The sequence below is a fragment of the Podarcis bocagei genome (genome assembly GCF_964188305.1).
Source record: "Podarcis bocagei genome assembly, chromosome: 13".
NCBI classification, from domain to species: domain Eukaryota; kingdom Metazoa; phylum Chordata; class Lepidosauria; order Squamata; family Lacertidae; genus Podarcis; species Podarcis bocagei.
Genome location: NC_138138.1, coordinates 58,060,930 through 58,085,556, shown reverse-complemented (window position 1 = coordinate 58,085,556; position 24,627 = coordinate 58,060,930). Strand labels below are relative to the sequence as shown.

The following is a 24,627-nucleotide window of genomic DNA, read 5'->3' as shown; positions in this document are numbered from 1 at the left end:
CTGCGGTCAGCAAAAGAAGGAGGTTCCAGCCAAGGAATGGAGCAAAACAACGATCAGTAGACCAGGCCTTTATTGTTGCTCAACAGGTCCCCACAAGGAGTAAGAACCCCGAACATAGGTTACACGCTCTTATAAGGCCTTTCCTCCCTACCCAGAATACATTTCCAGAAGCATTACTGAGTTGTGTATGTGACCTCTCGCTTAGCGGATTATGGAGGAAGGTGATGTCAAAGTCCGCCTGCCCTTTTGGAGCAAAATGTAATTGAAATGGGGAGAATTGGTTAAGGCATGGATTTTATATGCTTTTTCAAAGCACTGTTAAATACAAAGAGATACAATTTGACACTTTCTAGCAACAATGTACAGAGGTTTTGGCAATCGAAAACGGAAGAGATACAATTTACCAGCTTTCTCCATTATCTACACAGAAGACGGGGCAAAGGCTGAGCTGTTGAGCCGAAGGTTTTGCAGCGTTCCCTGCTGCTGACCTACTTTCCACCCTAGGGGTGACTGTTTGATAATACCCGATTGGCTAGCTTTCAGATTTTAGAGCTCCTCATGGATTGATCTTCGGTAATTCACAAATATGCAGTTCATTCATATAACACAGGGTTCATTCATAAAGCAGTAACATAATTTCAATATTATATATTGAGCGTATATTTGATCGCTTGAACGTACGGGTTTATGGCCAAGGTGTAATGTGGTGCTTCTGCGACTATGGACAAAGGTGGGCTCATCGTCCAGGGGTTTGGAAAGGAAAACTGATATCTAAGATGTGCCCCCCCTTCATTTCCGTAACACAAGGGAGGGAGCAGCTTAGCACGTCAGCCAGGAGCCCCCCCCCCTCCGAAGAAAACTTCTCTGACTGTGCGCAACGCACGTGCCTCCTGCTGGGCTCCTGCTCTGGAGAGAAGGGTGAGCTGGGTGCACACGGGTTGCCAAGGGTTAAAAGGAGCTGAGCTGTATTCCTAGAGAGGACAGGATATAAATGTGTCGCGGGGGGGCAGGTCCTCTTTTCCCCCTCCCTTCCTGCAAGAGGGGGAGGGGGCTGTCGTCTCCTTTGCAAATGCTGCCTCGGCGGCGCCTTCTGCGCGCTGGTGAGTCTCCTCTCTCTTCCCCCGGAGGGGGCATTGGGGAGAAGAGGAGTCCCCTACCCACCGACCCCCAAATCAGGGAGCCCAGGGTCCTCCCCCTCCATCTCTGCAAAGCCAGGGCGGGGGCTCCTTCCCAGGAGGTGTGCAGACATAGACCCATGGATGCCCCCTTGAGCTCATTGAAGAAATAAAGGGGGAGTATATGTTCAGTTTCGGTTTCAGTTTCTGTTAATTGGTTCTCGTGGGAAACTTGCAGATTCTAGCTTCACCAATTAACTCAAGCTGGTGTCAATTTACTCTTGGCAGAAAGCCCAGGTCTGCTTGACCTAGAAACTACTCACTCTGATTGGTTAACGAGCAGCACTCAACTCTGTTATCTAGGGATTGCTAGCACAGTTTGATGTGAGGTGTTGTTAGGAGTAGAAGTGCTGTGTATGGTTTTGAGAGAGAGAAAGATAGGGTTTATTTGCTTTGTTTTGTATGCAGAAACTCTGCTGGTTTTATTTTTTCCTTTTAATAAATCCTGTAAATAGTTATTCTGAGTCTAGCTGACTAGTCATTACTGCCGCAACTAGCTTCCTCGCTGTGCAGGAAAACTCTGCTACGTTTGGGCTAAAGCCAGTAGGGCTATGCCTGACACTTCAAAGTTCCATGAGGTTATGGGCATTGTGCTGCCAGCCTGAGTTGCGGTGGTGTCAGCATCAACGGCGTTGGTTCCAGTAGTTCCAGAAGTTGTTGTTCTCTGGCTGGTTCCTGACCGTGGTGAGCTGGTGACGCAGCGGACACAAGGACAACAGCTGCAGCGTGTGAGTGCTGGGTGCTGTGGTTCCTGTTTTCTCTCTCGGTGGTCGTGAGTAGCTGGTTCCGGGTTCCAGGGACATCGCTCTCAAGATGGCCTCACAACCAGGTCAGATGGCTTTTGAGCGTCTGAATGACTCCAATTACTTGCTGTGGTCGGAACGCATGCAGGCAGTGCTGCAGAGGGATCGTCTCTGGCAAGTGGTGAGTAAGTTTCCTACGAAGCCTGATGATGAAGACCTCGATAAAGACCAAAGAGCAAGGGCCACAATTGTCTTGGGGCTGGAAGATTCCCAGTTGCCGTATGTGAGGGGAATCAAGACAGCTAGAGGTGTGTGGCAAGCACTTAAAGAACTCCATGTGCGTGAGACAGCGGTTTCCAAGCTGTTCATTCGCAAGGCATTGTACAAGGCAATGTTACAGCCTGGGGTTACAATGCAGGAACACCTACACAGTTTACAGTTAAAGTTTTCTGCGCTACAGGAAAGAGACTGTGCGTTAGACCAGCAGGAGAAGGTGGCTATTATTTTGAGTTCTCTCCCGGAAAGCTGGGATAATTTAGTTTTGTCTCTAGAAGGCATGCAGGAGCGTGATTTATCAGTCAGTTACGTTACTGGGCGTTTGATTGAAGAATGGCAGAAGAGGCAAGAAAGGTCGGTGGCTGCAGAGGCTTCTACAGGTGGGCGGTTTGGAAGGAGTTCTCATGCCGTGCCAGAGGTGAAGCAAAAGCAGCGTACTGGTGAGGAGTCAGCGTTTGCTGTTAGGCGTTGTTTCCGATGTGGGTCTTCAGCGCATCTAAAACGACAATGTCCGGAGTTGGTCAAGTCTCAGTGGCCGGTGCAGGAGCAGAGACGAGATCAGCAGCAGCAGCAGCAGCGTAAAAAGAAATTCTTCAAACGAAAACAGTCGGCTCAGCTGGTGACCGGCGAGGTCAAGATTGCTGATGAGAAACAAGCGGTCTGGGTGGTCGATTCGGGAGCGTCTCGCCACATCGTGAATTCAGATGAATTGTTTGTTTCCAAGAACTCAGCACAGCGCAGCCAGGTGGCTCTAGCAGACGGAAGTACTTCCGAAGTGATTTCGGGGGGTGCAGTTTATGTTCCTTGTCTGCGTGAATGCCTGCAAAATGTACTTTGTGTGCCTTCATTAAGGAGCAATCTGATGTCTGTAGATTGTTTGCTAAAAGCTGGGTTTAAAGTGAATTTTGAAGGAGACAGTTGCATTATTAAGAAGGCTGGTGAGATTTTAGGCACTGCTAAGTCAGAGGGAGGCTTGTTTTGGCTTAAAGCAGGATCTCAAGTTGCAGCAGTAGTCAGTAAATCTCAGCCTGCAGTAAATAACAAAGCTATACATGACAACTGTGTGCACTTATTGCATAGGAAAATGGGGCATGCTTGCTGGAAAAGTGTACTAAAAATGTCTGAATTGGCTGATGGGGGTAATTTAAAGAGTTGTAACAAGTACCTTGATTGTAATGTCTGTAAAAAGGTTAAAACCCACAGAGTCTCTTACCCCAGAAGTGACAGAGTTAGTGAGTCACCGCTACAGCTGGTTCACATGGACGTAATTGGTCCATTTGCTGTAAGCAGGGGTGGATCGCGCTTTTCACTAACAATTGTGGATGACGCCACGCGTTATTCTTGGGTTTTTCCCATGAAGAATAAGGGTGACGTGTTCACTAAGTTTAAAGGCTGGGTGGCATCTGTGGAAAGATTTCTGTCTGTTAAACTCAAAAGGATTCAGACGGACAGAGGTGGCGAATTTATGTCAAATGCCTTTAAAGATTGGTTACAAAAGCGTGGCATTGGGCATAGAAAAACGAACGTTTTTTCCCCAGAGGAGAATGGTGTTGCAGAGCGAAAAAACAGATCTTTACAAGATATGATGTTTGCCATGCTTGAAGATGCTGATTTACCCATGTCTTATTGGGGGGAGAGCATGCTCACCGCGTGTTATCTCCAAAATAGGCTCTTTCATCAAACAATAGGTACAACCCCATACTTTAAATTGTTTCAGAAAAAACCTAAAATTGACCATTTGCATGTGTTTGGATCAAAAGCCTGGGTATTAATTCCGAAACAAATGAGGAAGAAGGGAGATCCTAAGACCAAACAGTTAGTGTTTGTGGGTTACCAGGAGCTGGGAAAAGGTTTCCGCTTTGCTGAAGGGACAAATGGCATTGTGATCTCCAGGAATGCCAGTTTTTGTGAACATAGTGGCTGGGAGAGACTACATGCCAATACTGAGGTTTGGTTTGAACCTTCCCAGGAGCTTCATGACTCTGAAAGTAGACACAGAGAATCAGAGTCTGAGGGGGAGGAAAGTTCAGATAAGAGCTCTCAAGAAAGTGGAAGACCAGTTGCTAAGCAACAAAAGAGAGGTCGTAGTTCTGAGGAGGAAAGTGGGTCAGAAGAAAAATTTTCTCCCAGAAGGTCTAAAAGACAAAACAAAGGAGTGCCTCCAGTGCGTTTTTCTCCAGATACTGCAAATGTGTTTAGTGTAAGTGCAGAACCCAAGAGTTTTCAGGAGGTGTTAAAGTTACCAAAAGAGGAGGCAGAGCTCTGGAAACAGGCAATGGAGGAAGAGATGTCCTCTCTGAATGAGCACAAGGTTTTTACACCAGTAGCAGCGCCTGAGGGGGCAAAGATTGTAGGCTGCAGGTGGGTGTACAAAAGACTTAGGCCCGGTTAGGACATATTTAGGGTTGGAAGTGTGCTGGGCCCAAGATGGCAGCTGCCTAATTAGTCAGCAGAACAAAGTTAAACAACTACTGACTACATACAGGATGCAGGATTGCAAAGGGGCAGCGGTGCCTATGGATCCAGGTTTCATAAAAACACTTCACATAGATGAGAGTCCTGAATTTGAACACCCTGATGTATATCACTCTGTAATTGGAAGTTTATTGTATATAGCACAGTGGTCCAGACCTGATATTAGCTATGCAGTAGGCATATTAAGTAGATTGGTCTCAAAACCCACACTAAATGCCTGGAAAGGGGTAAAACAAGTTCTGAGATATCTCAAACAGACAATTGGCTATATGTTACAATTAAATTCTTCCGAGGACGAAATGTTGAGTTGCTACAGTGATAGTGACTGGGGAAATTTGCCAGATAGAAAATCTGTCACAGGACTAGTCATAATGGTCGGTGGAGCTTTAATCAGCTGGCGGTCACGCAAGCAAGACGTTGTAAGTGTGTCATCAACGGAATCAGAGTATGCCGCATTGAGTGAATTGTGCAACGAGGTGATTTATTTCAAGCATTTGATGGCAGATTTAAATGTAAATTGTGGAGAACCAGTACAAGTTTACATTGATAATCAAGCTTGTATAACCTTAAGTAAAACAGAGGGTTTCAAATCGCGTTCCAAACATATCTCTGTAAAATACCAAAATGTACGTTGCTGTGTACAAGACAATGTAATCACCTGTACTTATGTATCAAGTGAAGAAAATGTAGCAGATGTGTTAACTAAACCATTGGCAAAGGTAAAGAACAGGCGAATGTGCAAGGGTTTAGGTTTGCTGGAAAAATAATCTCCTACATAGGTGTATTTGGTGTTAATTGTTCAGCAGAATCTGTGAGGGGGTGTTCAGTTTCGGTTTCAGTTTCTGTTAATTGGTTCTCGTGGGAAACTTGCAGATTCTAGCTTCACCAATTAACTCAAGCTGGTGTCAATTTACTCTTGGCAGAAAGCCCAGGTCTGCTTGACCTAGAAACTACTCACTCTGATTGGTTAACGAGCAGCACTCAACTCTGTTATCTAGGGATTGCTAGCACAGTTTGATGTGAGGTGTTGTTAGGAGTAGAAGTGCTGTGTATGGTTTTGAGAGAGAGAAAGATAGGGTTTATTTGCTTTGTTTTGTATGCAGAAACTCTGCTGGTTTTATTTTTTCCTTTTAATAAATCCTGTAAATAGTTATTCTGAGTCTAGCTGACTAGTCATTACTGCCGCAACTAGCTTCCTCGCTGTGCAGGAAAACTCTGCTACGTTTGGGCTAAAGCCAGTAGGGCTATGCCTGACACTTCAAAGTTCCATGAGTATAACTAAGATGGAGGGCACAAGGAGAAGGGGACGACAGAGAATGAGATGGTTGGATGGTGTTCTTGAAGCTACCAGCATGAGTTTGATCAAACTGCGGGAGGCAGTGGAGGACAGAAGTGCCTGGCGTGCTCTGGTCCATGGGGTCACGAAGAGTCGGACACGACTAAACGACTAAACAACAATAACTATGCCGTGACTCAAGAGAGGGATCCCAGCCCATAATGTGGCCGCTGGATTGTGGGCCCGTTTCCAGCCGGTCTTCCAGGGCTTCTCCACAGAGAGGGCATTGCAAGGATCCCCTCCGGTCCAGAGCCGGGGAGCTGAGCCCCCCCCCCCATGGGAGGGCGCCGTGTTCAGCTGATCCATCTGGGCGCGCACCCCCCCCCCCGGAGCCGACTTTCTTTCCTCTACCTGTTCCCAAAATCAAGCGCAGCTGCGTTTCTTGGCTGGACTTTGGCATCAGCAGTGCTGGCTTATGGGGGGGGGGCTTCCCGAAATGGATTAACTGAATGGATTCTAGGCACTGACCTGATGAAAAAATCATAGCCGAGTTTCTGACACAGGAACAGAATTTTGGAAGGTAGCTGAAAGTAGAAAGTGTCCGTTTTTCTCATGTGGGAAAATGTTTGTAATAAGAAAGGAAAATATTATTATTACTGCTTCTGCTACTACTCCTACTCCTGATCCAGGCGTCTGGCTGAACTGTTTGGTCCCTGAATGTGTTGCTTGTGAATACACATGGTTGTAGTCCACTCATAGGCTGCTTTACATAATGAATATAGGTATAGAAATTCAAGTTGTTGTTATAGCGGTGATGAATGTTTTAACTTGGGAGGGTTCTGTTTTATTTGGGGGTGGGTTTGCTTTAAATTGTTTTGATACGGAACGGAAGGGGGGGGGCTCCTTTCCCCTTCCTTCTAGGAACATCCGAGGCCCCGCTTATTCCTATGGCCCCGCTTTAGCCAATCACAGCCATGCATTCGTCCTGCAGAAGCTAGCTCAGGGAGCTCCTGCACGCCTCATTTCACCCCTGACAAGCTGCTGACGGCCCCCCCCCCCCACGGCGAGAACAATGGATCCGAAACCAGGGACCTCTTGTTACAATGTATCCATTCTGTTTCTGCTTTTGCCCTATAGTACAGAATGGGTTTGAAATCATTGAAATCTTTAGAAATTGATATAAAATCAACCGTAACTCCAATTTCTTCGCTCTCAGTGTCATTCAACTCAGTTCCCCGTGGACTCCATGATGCTATCCCTACTTCCATAATCCCTGAAGTGGCAGGTCACGTACGCAGGAACTTCTTAATTTGCCAAACCTTCCCTCTAGGCAATATTGGGTGGCAGACGATGCATATCCCTGACCCATTGTCTTGCCACCACCGGTACTCAATAAATGTGTATCTATGTATATTTCCCGCTCCGCATATCCCCCCTCCCTCATCCGAAAATGCTAATTAATGTAATCCCACCTTTTCATAATGTATTCATGACGTGTAAAGTATATTCATGATGTAACTTGTGAAACCCAACCTTCCCATAATGTATTCGTGACGTTTCATGCACTGTATTCTGGGATATGGAGGGAAATTTCAAAAGTTCATGTCACCCCTTTCTCTGGGTTCAATCTCGCCTTGAACCTGTTGCGCAATAAACTTGGATCTTCTGCAGTTTGCTCCTGCGTCCGGCTGAGCTCATTTTCTTCCGCAGGGACCCACGGACTTAGTCCGATGAGCTGGGTGGCAGAGTAACCCCGCACCCAGATTTTAGCCATAACAGTTTTCAATTGTTTTTGAATGTTGGGTGTTAATTTGGAATCTTAGATTTCTTTTCTATTTGTGGCTTTTGTTGGGGAGTGTATTTTTCCCCCAGTTTGCATACATTAGTTTTTAAAATTATTTTTAATCTGTATTTTGTGCCTTTTATATTGTAACTGTTTTAAATTACATTATTAAATTATGCTTAAATAAGGAAAAAGATGTTTTCATCAGAAACCCAGGATATATGCACATATGCACTCAGTATATTAATAAAACAATCCAGTATATTATTAAAGCAATGCTGTTGTGGTGGTTATAATATTTGTACCGCACCCACCTGACTGAGCTGCCCCAACCACTCTGGGTGCCTCCCAACACAATATTATAAACACAATAAAACAGCAGCCATTGAAAACTTCCCGATACAGGGCTGCCTTCAGATATCTTCTAAAAGTTGTGTAGTTCTTTATCTCCTTGACATCTGCTGGGAAGGAAGTTCCCCAGGCAGGGTGCCACCACCAAGAAGGCCCTCCGCCTGCTTCCGTGGGCATTTTGGGGCATCTCAGCCTCCCACCCATGCGAGCAGAGTTGCCTTTGCAGCAGAGTCCAAAAACAAAACAAAACTCCACAACCAGGTCAAACACAGGCAATCTGGATCCCATCCTGACTGAAAGCAAGGTCAGAAAATAATGCAAGCGTAATTCCACTGGGGGTTCACGCTAAGTACAACACAGCAAGACGGGGGAAGTAATATCAGGAACATGGAGCCAGAAAGCTCTGCTATTTCTATATAAGGTCATACATTATGGCCTTCCAGACCACAAACTAGCCTTAGTCATCATCATCAGAGGAGTTTCAAGAACTGCATACTCATGAGTAGACCCCTTGCTCCTGATCTGCTGAAAGACTCTGGAGCCTGTAGCCAAGGGCTATGTTGTCATTCTGGGACCTGGAGATTGTGGTGCTGACAGCCTGGGCTGTGGTACAGTCCAGCCCGGGTTCCTAACAAGACTCATCCACACTTGCTCAGAGAACATTTCTCTTCTCCTTACAATGTGTCAATTTTATAGCGAAAAAGTGTGTTTCCTTTGTAGGATTTGCTAGCACCTTTAATTCGAACCTACAGAAAATGGCAGAAAAAAAGGTTCCTTCCGATCTCTTGCAGGATTCCTGAGAGCACAGATGGATGAGCAAGACTCAACTGGCACTGAAGCAGGAAGAGGCCATGCCATGGAAACTGGAAGCAGTGGGGGATTCTGGGGAAACTCTGTGCAGAAGCTCTTGCATGAGGTGGACACTCTTCGCTCAGATGGGCAGAGCCGGCAGTTCAGACATCTCTGCAACCTGGAGGTAAAAGGACCCCGAGAGGTTTGCAGCTGGTTCTACCACCTTGACCATCAGTGGCTGAAGCCAGAAAGGCACACAAAAGCTGAGATGCTGGACCTGGTGATCTTGGAGCAGTTCCTGGCTGTCCTTCCAGCGGAGATGGAGAGCTGGGTGAGGGAATGTGGAGCAGAGACCAGTTCCCAGGCAGTGGCCCTGGCCGAAGGTTTCCTCCTGAGTCAGGCGGAGGAGAGGAAGCAGGTGGAGAAGCAGGTGAGAGAGACTTTCCTCTTAATTCTCCCAGGGAACTCTGAACAGGAGGGAGAAGATCCTAAAATACTCTACTAATTGATCATCCTTTTTTAGGAAGTATCCAAGGCAGACAGAGAGGACTCGGTTGGACACCAGAGAGAGTTCACTAGGTAAGGAGGAAAGGAGTTTCTTCCCCGTTTGGTCATTCTGTTGCTTTTGAAAGTAATCTCTGAGCTCTTTCAATTTGGGGGAGGAAAACATTTGGGCCAAAAAAAAACAGAAGAGCACAATAAAACAATGATTGGTACAACCATCAAAATGTTCATCTCAGAGAAGCATGCACTCCTGGCTTCCAACTAACCTTTGTCTCTCAGGTGAAAGAAGAATGCCAACAAGACCTCCTCACCCGTCTTTTCCTGGTGGTGGAGAGGAATCAGCAGCTGCAGAAGCAGATCAGGTAGGAGGAAGGAGCCTTGTGGGAAAAGAGGCTCAGCAGTGGGGCAGCCAGGGTTCCTCTGGGAATGAAGAAATATCTCTCTTCCTCTTTGCTTTTGTCAAAGCTGTCCCAAACAAAGGCTGAAAGTGCCATTTAAGGAGGTCTATGCTGAAAATAAGGAAACAGCCTCCTTACCTTAAGTAATCTTCTCAATGTTGCTTTTATTATTTATCAGTATTTGCAGTTTTATTTATATATTTATAATTAAGTGCAACGATGGGCTTCTAAGCAATTGACATACCATAAAAACAGTGGCCAAGATTCCCCAATGCACCCCCCCCCAAAAAAAAGCAGACGGGGTGCAGAGAGAGGAGATCCTTCCATTTGTGACCCTTCCATACCGATCCAGACTAGACTTCAACGAATTGTTGGCAGATTAAACACAATGCAGGATCCCCAAAAATAGACCAGGTGCAGGAGCTTCATTTAGTATTATTTACTGAAGGGAAATGAGCATAACTATTCACGAATTCAACTCTTTGGGATTTGCATAGTACTTAACAATCCACTTGCAATATATATATAAAAAAACTCACATCTATGATGGAGGAATTATGGCCTCTGTTTATAGGCAGCATGGCCTTGGGATAGAAAAATAACAGGGCTGGCTTCAACCAGCTGTACTCAGCTTCTCTGAAGGAGTAACCCAAACATCAGGAACCTTCTGCTCATTTCCAGGCAGAATGGAAAAATTGCTGACCAGCTAGTCACTTGCCGCTTGCAGCTTGTAGTAGCTTCTAGCCTGTGAGACCCAGACAAGTTTCCAGAACCTTCTTGAATCAATAGAATAGGAAAGATCTCCGCATATTTGAGTAATACTTTCTATACCAAAAATGGCAAGCCATGTCAGTAATACCACCTCCCTCTTACCTATTTACAAGCCTTGAATTCTACCCCAGCTCCTTTTTGGCTGGTCCGGTATTTAAGACTTGTTTACCAGTTCATCATCCAAAAACACTTAGTGGTGCCCAACCCTCAGAGCGCCATCCCTGCAGGGACCAAGTGGTACAGCGTAGTGGACCTTTGCTCAGCATTTTTAGTCTTCTCATTGCAATTAACACAACACAGCAATGAACAGGCAGGAAACCACACCGCAAAGTGTAGTAGATAATCTTTAGACTGCCTTAGAGAAGAACCCTTGTCTTTTTCCTTTCAGGGTCCTCTGTGCTTTGAAGATGTAGCTGTGCATTTCACGGAGGAGGAGTGGGCGTTGTTGGATCCTTACCAGAGAGCTTTGCATAAGGAAGTCATGGAGGAGAATGGTGGGATCATGGCCTCCCTCGGTAAGGCTCCAACTTGGATGATAATATCTGCTTTGAAATTCCAGAGAGAGAGAGAGAGAGAGAGAGAGAGAGAGAGAGAGAGAGAGAGAGAGCAAACTGAAAAGTCTGCCAGATTTGGATGAAGCTCAACAGAACCACCTACTGCACCTGGTATCCTAGCAGGGCACAGGTCACCTTAAATGGAGGGTATGGATTGTTTCATCTGTGAAAATTCCTCTTCCAGTTATGCTTTTTAAAACCATGATCAGGCTGCTTTAAAACCAACTGCCCAGGCCTTTATAAATGTATGGTACCTTGGGTTACAGACACTTCAGGTTACATACGCTTCAGGTTACAGACTCCGCTAACCCAGAAATAGTATCTCGGGTTAAGAACTTTCCTTCAGGATGAGAACAGAAATCGTTCTGCGGCGGCAGCGGGAGGCCCATTAGCTAAAGTGGTGCTTCAGGTTAAGAACAGTTTCAGGTTAAGAACGGACCTCCGGAACGAGTTAGGTACTTAACCCAAGGTACCACTGTAGTTTCAGAATTTTTAGGAAAGTGAAAGTAGATTCTGTCAGGATTTGAGTTTTTGCTTTTGCTTCTGTCTGTTTTTGGTTGACCAAAGAGACTATGGGCCTTGGAAATGGAGCAACAAAGAGGTGAGTGACAATAGAGATGCAGAAAATTCCATGACTGGGCCCAACAAAATCCATTCAAGAAAAGAGCCAGGCTTTACACATATCTGGTTCCCACAAATATGTCCATGAATACCAGTCAACACAGGCAGTGAACCCTGTAGTAACACTTCATGTCTAACCCATTCCCGTTCTTCCACTATCACAAGAGTAAATTAGCATTGTCCAATCATTTGGGGTTCCAATTATTTCTGAAGTTCTAACCCATTTCTCCCTTCATTGCAGGTGGTGATCAATTGGAAATGAAGAACTGGGGAGACCACGGCAAAATCCACACAGTGGAGAAACCATATAAAAATTTGGAGTATGGAGACAGCTCCATCTCCCTTTCCACTTCCTATCAAACAAATCTTATTGGGATGAAACCATATCAGTGTTTAGAATGTAGAAAGAGATTCACCCGGAAGGAAAGTCTCACTGTCCATCAGAGAATTCATACATTAGAGAAACCGTATCAGTGCTTGGAATGTGGAAAGTGCTTCAACAGGAAGTATAGTCTCACTTCCCACCAAAGAATTCATACTGGGGAGAAACGATATCAGTGCTTGGATTGCGGAAAGAGGTTCACCCAGAAGGAAAGCCTCACAACCCATCAGAGTATTCACACAGGGGAGAAACCATTTCAATGTCAAGAGTGTGGAAAGAGTTTCAGTTGGAAGGAAAGTCTCACTTCCCATTAAAGAATTCATACAGGGGAGAAACCTTATCAATGTTTGGAATGTGGAAGGAGGTTTAGTGAAAAGGACACACTTAGAGCCCATCAAAGAATTCATACAGGGGAGAAACCACATCAGTGCTTAGAATGTGGAAAAAGCTTCACTCAGAGGGGCCATCTCACTTCCCATCAAAGAATCCATACAGGAGAGAAACCATATCAGTGCTTGAAATGTGGAAAGAGCTTCAACCGGAAGGGAAGTCTCACTGCCCATCAGAAAATTCATACACTGGAGAAACCATTTCAATGTCAAGAGTGTGGAAAGAGCTTCAGTTGGAAGACAAATCTCACTTCCCATCAAAGAATACATACAGGGGAGAAACCACATCAGTGCTTGGAATGTGGAAAGAACTTCTCCCGCAAGGAAAGTCTCATGTTCCATCAAAGAATCCATACAGGGGAGAAACCCTATGAATGTTTGGAATGTGGCAAGAGCTTCACCCACAAGCAAAGTCTCAATTCCCATCAAAGTATTCATACAGGGCACAAGCCGTATCAGTGCCTAGAATGTGGAAAGAGATTCGGTTGGAGATCCTACCTCGCTTCCCATCAAATAATTCATACAGGGGAGAAACCATATCAGTGCCTGGAATGTGGAAAGAGCTTCATCCACAAAGCCAGTCTCACTTCCCTTCAAAGAATTCATACAGGGGAGAAACCATATCAGTGCCTGGAATGTGGAAAGAGCTTCATCCACAAAGCCAGTCTCACTTCCCATCAAAGAATTCATACAGGGGAGAAACCATATCAGTGCCTGGAATGTGGAAAGAGCTTCATCCACAAAGCCAGTCTCACTTCCCATCAAAGAATTCATACAGGGGAGAAACCTTTTCAATGCTTGGAATGTGGAAAGAGCTTCAATCAGAGCTCTGGACTCACATCCCATCAAAGAAGTCATACAGGGGATAAACCATATCAATGCGTGGATTGTGGAAAGAGCTTCAATCAGAGCTCCGGTCTCACTTCCCATCAAAGAATTCATACAGGGGAGAAATCCTATCAATGCTCCAAATGTGGAAAGAGCTTCAGTAGAAAGGACCATCTCATTTCCCATCAAAGAATTCATACAGGGGAGAAACCCTATCAGTGCTTCAAATGTGGAAAAAGCTTCAGACACAGCAAGACTCTCACTTCCCATCAAAGAATCCATATGGGGAGAAACCATAACAGCGCCTGGAATGTGGAAAGAGCTTCAGAGGACCAAGCCCACTTTCCATTCAAGAACTCACAGCAGGGAGAATAGTTGAATTGCAGAACCATAGTGTTGGAAGGGACTCTGAGGGTCATGTAACTCCCTGCAATGCAGGAAGCTCAATTAAGAGTTTTTTTGAACTGGAGCTCACCAGAGCAAGGGAGAAGTTCATGCTGTGTTCTGGCACTTTTTTCCTAGAAAAATAGCACTGTGTATGACAGGTGGCCATTCAACCTCTGCTGAAAAACCTCCAACCAATAACAGTCCAGCACTTTCTAGTGGAGTATGTGCTACAGTGATATCGCTCTTACTGATAGAAAGTTATGCCTATTGTTTAGCTGGAATCTCCTTTCCTGTAACTTGAAGTCAATTGCTTCAGTTCTTGTTAGGGAGGGGGCGTTTCTTCTGTTGGCAGACGACAGGACCATGAGACCAGTGTAAAACACTCAAACAAAGGTTATATTACAGCTATACAAAAACGAACAAACACAAAGCATGTGGCTGTTCTCTCTCCGCAGGTAAAATTCAAACTGTGACTCCTTTTTTTTTATACACATCACCAGCTGTGTCTAATCAGCCTAGAAAACCAAACCCAGAACTCACAGAAAAGGTTCTTAAAGCTACAATCATCTTTTCTGTTTCTTTCGAGAATGACTTCAAACAGTCCTAACATCTGCGGCAGGAAAAAATCATCTTGCTCCATCTTCCATGGCATAGCCCTTTAGCTATTGAATTATCTGCTCTAGGACCTTCCCTGGTATCGATGTCAAGCTCACTGGCTGGTAGTTACCAGGGTCTTCTTTTTACCCCTTTTTGAGAACGGGGACATTAGCCCACCTCTGGTCTGCAGGACCTCACCTGTTCTCCAAGAATTCTCAAAGATCATAGACAGAAACTCTGACATTATATCAGGAAGCTCCTATACTATTCTTGGATGCAGCCCCTCAGGCCCTGGAATTCATTTAAAATAGCTAGGAGTTCCCTTCCCCCCTCTTTTCCTCTCTTGGGCTGCAGCTCCTCCTTGCATTGTTTATTCTGTCATCACCAGGCTGGGAATCACTTTCCTTTTGGGTGAAGACAGAGGCAAAGTAGGTGTTGAGTCGTTCTGCCTTTTCTCTGTCACCCAAGAGCTTTTCTCTGTTTTCGCCACCCAGAGGACCTACCACTTGCTTGTTCTTCCTCTTACTTTGGACATTTTTTTAACTTCTCTTGTAAGCTGAGCACATTCTGAGCTTTAGTCCACCCGACATTCACCCTGCTAGCTACTTCTACGTCCTTTCTTCCATTTCTTATAAATGCCCTTCTTCAATCTGAGCTCATCTGTCAGCTTCTTCTGCAGCCACACTGGTTTCCTTTGATGCCTCCCTCTTTTCTTTCTTTCTTGCTGGAATTGTCTGCATTTGGGCCTTCAATATTTCTCCTTCAATAAACTCCCCTCCATCTTGGTCTCCCTTCTTTTTCAGCATTCCTGACCGTGGGATCTCTCTCGTACTTATTCCTCTTTGAAATTGGCCTCCTTAGACTTCCGGAGGCGGCGCGTTCGGTAATGGCTGCCTGCTCCTTGTAAGGAGAGGGGAGCTCCGTTGAAAACGGGTCGTCCGCTACGGCGAAGCGGAGACCCACCTAGGAAAACCACAGGGGGTAGAAGCCTGTGGTCCTGAGACCCGGCGGGTGCCAGAAGCAGCCCCTAAAACGTTGAAGGGACCCCGTAACGGGGCTCCGGATCGCGGAGGGGGTAGCGGCGCTGAGGGTCGTTTCGCAGTCAACGGAGTGAAGCCGCGCTGCTGTTGCCGATCAGCGCTGACCTTTCTTCCTGAAATTTACAAATTTGGAAAACTACAATCCGTGAGTAATTGGGACCTTACAAATTAAGACTTTCAAGATTTGAATTTGGCTGAAAGCGGAATGACGAGAAACAGGAAGTCCGTCTTCCGGCAAAGCTTATAGATCAAAGGCAAAGGAACTGACAGGCTGGACGCAATGAAAAAGGACTTTAAAGTGGAAGTATTATGCGTCTGACAGTACTGAGGCTTGAAATGAAAGGCAAGTTTTCTTTTTAATTTATTTTACAGAGTGGAAGCAATTTGGAACCTTCTCCTTTGGTGGACTTTAAAGTTCAAGACCCAGCCTCGGGGTGGCAGGGGAAAAGGAATGTCCTTTGCTGATACAATTTATAAAATTGAAACAGATACATAGAGGCAACTTGGGACCATATAACTAAGTAACTGTATCTTGTGCCTGGAGAGGTGATATTTGTGGCAATTTTGGAAGGGCTCTGCCAGTGAAAAAAGTTTTAAGGACTTTTGGAAAATTATTTACTTGCAGGAACTGTAATGGCGACCATAACTTTTTTCCTTCCTTCCTGAACTCCAACTGTTCTCCCTCCAACTGTACTCCCTCTAGTGGAGATTGGGATTTACAATACCTTGGGAACTAACTTTGTTTTGTCTCTCCGCTGTTGTTATCTACACTGAGGCCTGTCCTTCCCATGGAACTTTTGACAGCTTGACCTTGACTCATAGACAGGTGGGGAATGAGTGGCCAACCGAAAACAAGATCTAAAACGAAAGCAACAAAAGGCCAGCTTGTGCAAACAACCCTGATTTCTCAGTCACGCAGATCATCAGTCCCTGCTGTATTGAAGGGAATTGAACTTCCAACAGTAGCTGAACTGAAGGGAACTGAACCTTCAGCAACAGCTGAACTTAAAGGAGCTGAACAACCAGCAATAGAGGATATGGCTGCAGGTGGATCTGATGCACTTCTGAAGGAAATGCTACAACAATTAGCAATCTTAAATAAGAAGGTTGATGACCAATCAGCAAAAATTGATTTAGCCACATCATCCATTACAAAGCTAACTGAACAAGTGGCACAGCACTCACAAACAATTGGGAACTTAAAAGAGGCCACGTCTGAGAATCGGAAATTGGCCGAAGCTGCCAACGAAAAAGCTGACCAAGCAATTCAGAAAGCTGACCAAGCAACCCAAAAAGTGGATGAATTGAAAGGAGAGGTAAGGCCGTTACACAAGCACATCAGTGACCAGCAGGCCTACCTGTCTATGGTGGAGTTGAGAAACAGGGAAAATAATTTAAGATTACGTTCTATCCCAGAGATTGAAAAAGAAGATTTGACTGGCTTTTTGACAGTAGAATTCTCCAAATTCTGGGGAATAAAGGAAGACGAAGACTTTAAAATAACAACGGCATTTAGACTGGGAAGTGTAACCAGAAAGGACAGACCCAGAGACTGCCTGATCATCTTAAAGACTAAACAGGAGAGAGACAAAATACTTGACCTTCATTTTAATAAATCACTTGAGATCCAGGACAGAAGAGTGGAAATTTACAAGGATATACCTAAACAACTATTGGATCTCAGAGCCATCTACACTGACCTAGCAAGACTCTTGAGAGGCAACGGAATACCTTATAGGTGGGAGTTCCCACAAGGCATATCATTTAAATACAAAGGAAAGAAGGTTAGAATTAAATCAAAGGAGGACAACCAGAAGTTCCTGCACGACAACGGAGAAGATCTTCAGAAGGGAACAGCAGCACCTTGGCCTCTGCCACAGCCTAGACCTGAACCAACACCATCTCCCTCGGATCCGGACAAAAAGGAGGACACCCCATAAAGAGTAACAACAGATTGATACAGGATGTCTCTGCAGCTGTACAGCTGGAACATTAATGGCGTAAATTCCCCGGAAAAACGTAAAAGGATCTTCCATATTTTGAAAAAGGAAAATTTGGATATAATTTGCTTGCAAGAAACTCACGTGACTAGGCTCCATAGGAGAGTACTAATTAACAAAAGACTAGGCCAAGAATTTATTTCATCAGACAAAGTAAAAAAGAGGGGCCTGGTGATCTACGTAAAGGAGAGCCTAGCACCGAAATTTTTGTTTAAAGATGAGCAAGGGAGAATTTTGGCAATTGAAATACAATCCCAAGGAGAAAAAGTTTTGATAGTAGGAATTTATGCACCGAATGAGGGGAAGGCAGAATTTTACAAGAAGCTACATGAGACACTACTGGACTATCTGGACTATTCGAACATCATTATGATGGGAGACATGAATGGGGTGGTCTCCACTTTGATGGATAAGTCACAAAATCAATTAACCAAGGATGGCAGACTACCGAAAACTTTTTTTGAACTGACAGACAATATGGATTTGATTGACATCTGGCGGACAAGGAACCCCCTAGGTAGAGAGGGAACTTTCTTTTCTGAGGCTCACTCATCATGGACGAGAATCGACCAAATTTGGATAACTAGAGGGCTGGCACCGAAGACTACAAGAGTGGAAATCTGCCCAAAGACTTGCTCCGACCACAATGCCCTGAAGATGGAATTGAGATTTACACCAGCCGGTTCCTTCAGATGGAAAATGAATGACACCCTCTTTAGAGATCAAGAGATCGTAAAGAAGGCCCAAAGAGCTTTAAAAGACTATTTTGAAATCAACTTGAATACTTCAGTGGAAAAAAGAACAATCTGGGACGCCAGTAAAGCTGTAATGAGGGGGTTTCTGATACAACAAAATACAATTAAGAAGAAGCTCTGGAATGGGAAAAAGGATAAAATATTGGAGAAGATAAGAGACGGAGAAAAAAGGTTGAGATCTAAACCAAAATCCAAAGAGATCTTGCGAGAAATTAAATTCCATCAGGCACAATATTTGAAATTGATAAATCAAGAAGTGGAATGGAAAATCAAACAAATGAAACAAAGATCCTTTGAGTCAGCAAATAAATGTGGGAAACTGCTGGCATGGCAGTTGAAAAAAAGACAGAAACTTAATTATGTTACCAATCTAGAGGTGGAAGGGAAAAATATTCAGAAACCAGGTGAAATTAGAAAGTGTTTCCAGAAATACTTCAAAAAGTTGTATACACAAGGGCCTGAGGAAGTGTCTGAGATGGAACGATTTTTGAAACTCAATGGCTTACCAGAACTGTCTCAGGAGAAGAGATCAATCTTGAATTGTAAAATAACACAACAGGAAATTGAGGATGCCATCCAGAATATGCAGCTGGGCAAATCTCCAGGCCCAGATGGGCTTACCTCCAAATATTATAAGACATTAAAAGACTACTTGATTCTACCACTAATGGAGGTTTGCAACCAGATTATGGGGGGAGGAAGGGCACCGGAAACGTGGAAAGAAGCTTTCATCACATTGATACCTAAAGTGGAAACTGAAAAGACTCAACTTAGGAACTACCGTCCCATCTCACTCCTAAATGTGGATTATAAAATATTTGCAGACATTTTGGCAAGTAGATTGAAAAAGGTTTTAAATGAAGTAATCCATAAGGACCAAGCAGGCTTTCTTCCTGGCAGGCATTTGTTTGACAATACTCGGAATATAATCGATATTCTGGAACTTTTACAAACAAATATTAACACTAAAGCAGTGTTAATTTTTATCGATGCTGAGAAGGCCTTTGACAATATTTCTTGGAAATTTATGAAAAAAAACTTGGAAGGGATGGGTGTGGGACGGGGGTTTGAAAATGGTATAGAAGCAATTTATTCAGAACAAAAAGCTAAGTTGATAGTGAACAATGTGGTGACAGAGGAGTTCCATATTGAAAAAGGAGCACGCCAGGGGTGCCCACTATCCCCCCTACTATTTATATCAGTCCTGGAGGTGTTGCTGAACATGATTAGGAGGGACCGGCAAATACAGGGGATTACGGTCGGAGTGAAACAATATAAACTGAAAGCATTTGCAGATGACTTAGTAATAACATTACAGGAGCCAGAATCTAGTACAAAAAGAGTTTTGGAACTGATACAAGAATTTGGTCGGGTGGCAGGATTTAAGTTGAACAAACAAAAAACTAAAGTTTTGGGGAAAAATTTGACGCCTTTAGAAATAGAGGAGTTTCAGAAGGAAACAGAATTAGTGGTGGTTAAGAAGGTGAAATACCTGGGGGTAAACTTGACGCCTAAAAATTTGAACCTGTTTAAGGATAACTATGAGAAATGCTGGTCAGAGGTTAAGAAAGATTTGGAAACATGGTCGAGACTGAAGCTTTCCTTGCTGGGCCGAATTGCTGCTGTTAAGATGAATGTTTTGCCAAAAATGTTGTTTTTATTTCAAACCTTGCAGGTCGTGGACAGAGTGGAATGTTTTCGAAAGTGGCAGAGGGACATTTCAAAGTTTGTCTGGCAGGGCAAAAAGCCCCGAATAAAGTTTAAAATACTAACTGATGCAAAAGAAAGAGGGGGATTTGCCCTGCCAGACTTAAGGTTATATTATGAGGCGGCAGCCTTCTGCTGGTTGAAAGATTGGTTTTTATTAGAGAATACAGATGTCCTAGACCTGGAAGGCTTTAACAATTCGTTAGGATGGCATGCGTATCTGTGGTACGGCAAGGCAAAAGCACATGGAATGTTCAAAAACCATATTGTCAGGAAAGCAATTTTTATGGTCTGGCTGAAATACAAAGACTTACTTGAAACTAAGACTCCGAGGTGGTTATCACCAGTGGAGGCTAAGGCGAGGAAAAAACACAATATGGAGGCCGGTTGGCCGAAATATTGGGAACTAATAGAAAAAGTTGGTGACAATTGGAGGTTGCGGAGCTTTGAAAACTTAAAAGAAAAGGTGCAAGATTGGTTTCATTATGCCCAAATTAACGAGGTTGTTAAGTTGGATAAAAAAATAGGATTCCAGGTGGAAAAATCGAAGCTTGAGACAGAGTTATTAGAACCAAAGACCAAGGTTTTATCGAGAATGTATAACTTGCTGCTTAAGTGGAATACTCAGGATGAGACAGTGAAATCAGCCATGATAAAGTGGGCTCAAGACATTGGTTACAATATTATGTCTGAAGACTGGGAAAGGTTATGGACCACCGGTATGAAATTTACGGCATGTAATGCCTTGAAAGAAAACATTATGAAAATGGTATACAGGTGGTACATGACCCCAGTCAAGCTTGCTAAGATATACCATATGTCTGATAATAAATGTTGGAAGTGCAAGGAGGCTGAAGGAACATTCTTTCACCTTTGGTGGACCTGTCCAAGAGTGAAGGCCTTCTGGGAAATGATCTACAACGAGTTAAAAAAGGTGTTTAAGTACACCTTCCCTAAAAAACCGGAAGCCTTTCTCTTGGGTATTGTCGGCCAAAAGGTTTTAAAGAAGGATAGAACGTTTTTTATGTATGCTACCACTGCAGCAAGAATTTTGATCGCCAAATATTGGAAGACTCAAGATTTACCCACGCTGGAAGAGTGGCAAACGCAACTGATTGACTATATGGAGTTGGCCGAAATGACTGCCAGAATCCGAGACTTGGGAGAAGAAGCAATGGAGGAGGACTGGAAAAAATTTAAGAATTATTTGCAAAAACTTTATAAGTTATATGATTTATAAAATGACGCATAATTTGAAATGCTAGCCCCAGCAATGAGAGTGTAATATTTATGAAATTGGAAAACAATATTGAAGGGATCAAAGTTTAAATGTTAAAAAGGATAATACTTTTTGTTTTTAGAGTAATTGGACAATAAGGGATTTAAACTTGAACTGCAATTGGAAGTAACAAAGAAACACATGAAACAAGGTTACAATTTGCTGATAAATTTATTATTAAGAATGCATTGTGCGGGAGATGTGGGGAAGTTCGATGGAATGTTGGAACAAGCTGTTGAAGGGTTATGATTTTTCTTTTTCTTCTTTTATACTTTTTTTTTTTCTTCTTTCTTTTTCTGTTTTCTGTCTATATCTGGGAAAAAATGCAATAAAAATATTTTTTTAAAAAAAATGAAATTGGCCTCCTTAAAGTCCAGACTACACTCAGATTTCTCTTTCCTCTGAATCATGAAACCCAGGAGAGCATGCTCACTTCCTCCCAAGTGTCCGAATACTTCCACTTTGTTGATCAGTTCCTCCCTGTTGGTGAGGGCCGGGTCAAGACAGATTATACGCCTTTAGGTGCCAGGCAAAAGCATTCCTTTTTAACCAGACCTTTGGTTGGTCTTATTGACATCCAATACCCTTTTAGAATGTGGCTCTTTTGGGGTTTTTTTTTTGTTGGGTTGTGGTTTTTTGTTGTTGTTGTTTAGTCGTTTAGTCGTGTCTGACTCTTCGTGACCCCCTGGACCAGAGCATGCCAGGCACTCCTGTTTTCCACTGCCTCCCTCAGTTTGGTCAAACTCATGCTGGTAGCTTCGAGACGCTGTGGTTTTTTATTTGATTTTATATATTGTGATATTGTTTATGAACTGCCCTGAGACCTCTGAATGTAGGGTGCTATTTAAATTCAATAAACAAGAAATATTAATAAATAATAGATGGTCCCCTTGTTGCTTCTTCCACCTTCTGGGAACTGAAATCATCAGCAAGACATGAAGGAAAATGTCGCACGTTACATTCTTGGCAGAGTTTGTTTTCCAACAGATATTAGGGTAGCCGAAGTCTGTGCATGGGTCCTTCTGCACCCGTGTATGCGTGAATGCATTTATCTTTGATCATTTATTCATCACACACTTGAGGTGGATCCTGAGGGCTTGCACCCTTCTAGAGTGAGCCCTTCATCCTCCATCTCTGATTTGGCTTAGAGAAAAGGAGGGAGGACCACCACCTGAGCCCTGTGGAAGATGGAATTAGCCTTCAGGGTGAAGGTGTTACGATACTGAAGCAATGCAGCTGCGAGCTGCTGGTAGCTTGAAAACATCACATGATGGAATGTTGGGACTGTTCCGTGGGAAACAGAGGGACAGTCAATTCACAGTGCGAAGCACCGGAATTAGCTCAGAGTGTAATATGAGCTCTTCCTTTTGCTCTTGTACAGGAAGTACAGGAAGTGTTTGTCTCTCGACTGCTGGAGTTTGAAGAGAGCAGTCATGTTTTTTGTAACGCTGCAAAGACAGAAATAAAAGCATGTAGATATGTTTTTGTCTATCTCTTTCCCCTGCCAGGGGGGGCAGGAAAGAGGGGGGGTGTTCTTCTCAAGCTGAGAAGGATCGCCTATCGCGATCTTGCCGGGAAAGCAGACAGGGAGGTCACCAGGAGACCAAGCCGGGTGCCTGGGAGAGTTGCCAGTTTCTCCTGATAAAGGCTTGATTTCCGACAGAAGGTGGTGTCTCATCACAGCATGACAGGATCCCTCTGAATGATACCTAACTCCTTGCAGGTTAATGCTCACCCATGAAAGAGCCTTCCAGCTCAGAAGCTTCAGGGGTCCTTCTGGAGGGGCTCCAAGGGGGGACCTGTGGGCACCTTCACTACTGTGTCGAGGGAAACCTGTGCCCTGTGGGTGGTTTTAGTTGTGCTGCCTCCTTGCAAGAAGCGTTGGAGCAGGCAGAGGGAACCCAGAGGGACTCCTGCTCACCTGAGCCCAAGGCTGCCCTGCCACGTGTGTGTGTGGAGGGTGTTGCAGGGGAACCTTTGATCCAGGGCATCCTTCAGGAAGGGCAGGAAGTCCAGTACCTGTCCGGCTAGGGGATCTGCCTTCTTTCTACCTGCCCACCTGAGGGAGGCTCGCCAGGTGAATTTGTGGATGCTCTGGGTGGGCTGTCTGTGGGAATATCGGGGGGGGGCAGGTGGACGGTCAGTCAGTCCTAATTCCCTTAGGACCCAGAAGTCTGGAGGTTGGAACTCTCCCTGTGGCAACAGGTCCCTCTCGTAGGGCAGAGGTCGATGGTCTGCCCACTAGTCAATATTTGGTAATTCCCAAAATACCGATCCATTCATAAAACACAGGGTTCATACATAAACCAGTAACATAATTTCAAAGTTATATATTGAGCGTATATTTGATCGATTTAACGTACGGGTTTACGGCCATGGTGTAATGAAGTGCTTCTGCGACTATGGACAAAGTTGGCAGGACTCAATAGATGGGTGCGCACGGCTTGCCAAGGGTTAAAAGGAGCTGAGCTGCATTCCTAGAGAGGACAGGATATAAATGTGTCGCGGGGGGGGGGCAGGTCCTCGTTTTCCTCCCCCCTTCCTACAAGAATGGGGAGGGGGCTGTCGTCTCCTTTGCAAATGCTGCCTCGGCGGCGCCTTCTGCGCTCTGGTGAGTCTCCTCTCTCTTCCCCCGGAGGGGGCATTGGGGAGAAGAGGGGTCCCCTGCCCACCCCCACCGACCCCCAAATGAGGGAGCCCAGGGTCCTCCCCCTCCATCTCTGCAAAGCCAGGGCGGGGGCTCCATCCCAGGAGGTGTGCAGCTACAGACCCATGGATACCCCCTTGAGCTCATTGGAGAAAAGGTATAACTATGCCATGACTCAAGAGAGGGATCCCAGCCCATAATGTGGCCGCGGGATGGTGGGCCCGTTTCCAGGGCATCTCCACAGAGAGGGCATTGCAAAGATCCCCTCGGGTCCAGAGCCGGGGAGCTGAGACCCCTCCCCCCTCCCTCCACGAAGCCGACTTTCTTTCCTCTACCTGCTCCTTAAATCAAGCGCAGCTTGGCCTGGACGTTGGCAGCAGGGGGGGAGGCTTCCCGAAATGGACTAACGCACTGAATGGATTCTAGGCACTGACCAGGTGAAAAGATCATAACTGAGTTTCTGAAGCAGGAACAGAATTTTGGAAGGTAGCTGAATGTAGAAATTGTGTGTTTTTCTCTGGTAGGAAAATACAGTGGTACCTCGGGTTACATACGCTTCAGGTTACATACTCTGCTAACCCAGAAATAATACCTCAGGCTAAGAACTTTGCTTCAGGATGAGAACAGAAATTGTGCTCCAGCGGCGCAACAGCAGCCCCCATTTGCTAAAGTGGTGCTTCAGGTTAAGAACAGTTTCAGGTTAAGAAAGGACCTCCAGAATGAAATGGGAAAGAAGTTTAACAGGGAGTTTAACAGGGAGGGCGCCACTATCGAGAAGGCCCTCTGCCTGGTTCCCTCTGATTTCACTACTTGCAGGTGGGGGGGGGGGTGAGCCAGAAAAGGCCCTCCTGTGTTTCCATAGGGAATATCAGCAACATGGAGCCAGAGACCTGTGCT

The 24,627-nt window shown here is 44.8% G+C and overlaps 3 protein-coding genes across 6 annotated transcripts in view; all 3 read left to right on the top strand.

Annotated features, from left to right (window-relative positions):
• The first annotated feature begins 1,006 nt into the window (after nucleotides 1-1,006).
• Nucleotides 1,007-24,627, top strand: part of LOC308572650 (uncharacterized protein) — a 50,747-nt gene continuing 27,126 nt past the window's right edge. For all 4 annotated transcript variants that reach the window (XM_081168905.1, XM_081168904.1, XM_081168906.1 and 1 more), the window contains exons 1-2: nucleotides 1,007-1,100; nucleotides 8,871-9,301. In XM_081168905.1, coding sequence (XP_081025031.1) covers nucleotides 1,070-1,100; nucleotides 8,871-9,301 — 462 coding nt within the window. In that variant the 5' untranslated portion in view covers nucleotides 1,007-1,069. The remainder of the gene's footprint in view (nucleotides 1,101-8,870; nucleotides 9,302-24,627) is intronic.
• On the top strand, nucleotides 9,415-12,417 carry LOC308572676 (zinc finger protein 557-like). The gene is made up of 4 exons (XM_081168961.1): nucleotides 9,415-9,450; nucleotides 9,655-9,737; nucleotides 10,933-11,059; nucleotides 11,961-12,417. The coding sequence occupies exons 2-4, from the start codon at nucleotides 9,666-9,668 to the stop codon at nucleotides 12,413-12,415; spliced, it is 654 nt and encodes a 217-aa protein (XP_081025087.1). The 5' UTR covers nucleotides 9,415-9,450; nucleotides 9,655-9,665; the 3' UTR covers nucleotides 12,416-12,417.
• LOC308572670 (uncharacterized protein) lies at nucleotides 12,417-14,366 on the top strand. The gene is made up of 2 exons (XM_081168950.1): nucleotides 12,417-13,771; nucleotides 13,810-14,366. Exon 1 carries the CDS (start codon nucleotides 12,824-12,826, stop codon nucleotides 13,691-13,693), a length of 870 nt encoding a protein of 289 aa, XP_081025076.1. The 5' UTR covers nucleotides 12,417-12,823; the 3' UTR covers nucleotides 13,694-13,771; nucleotides 13,810-14,366.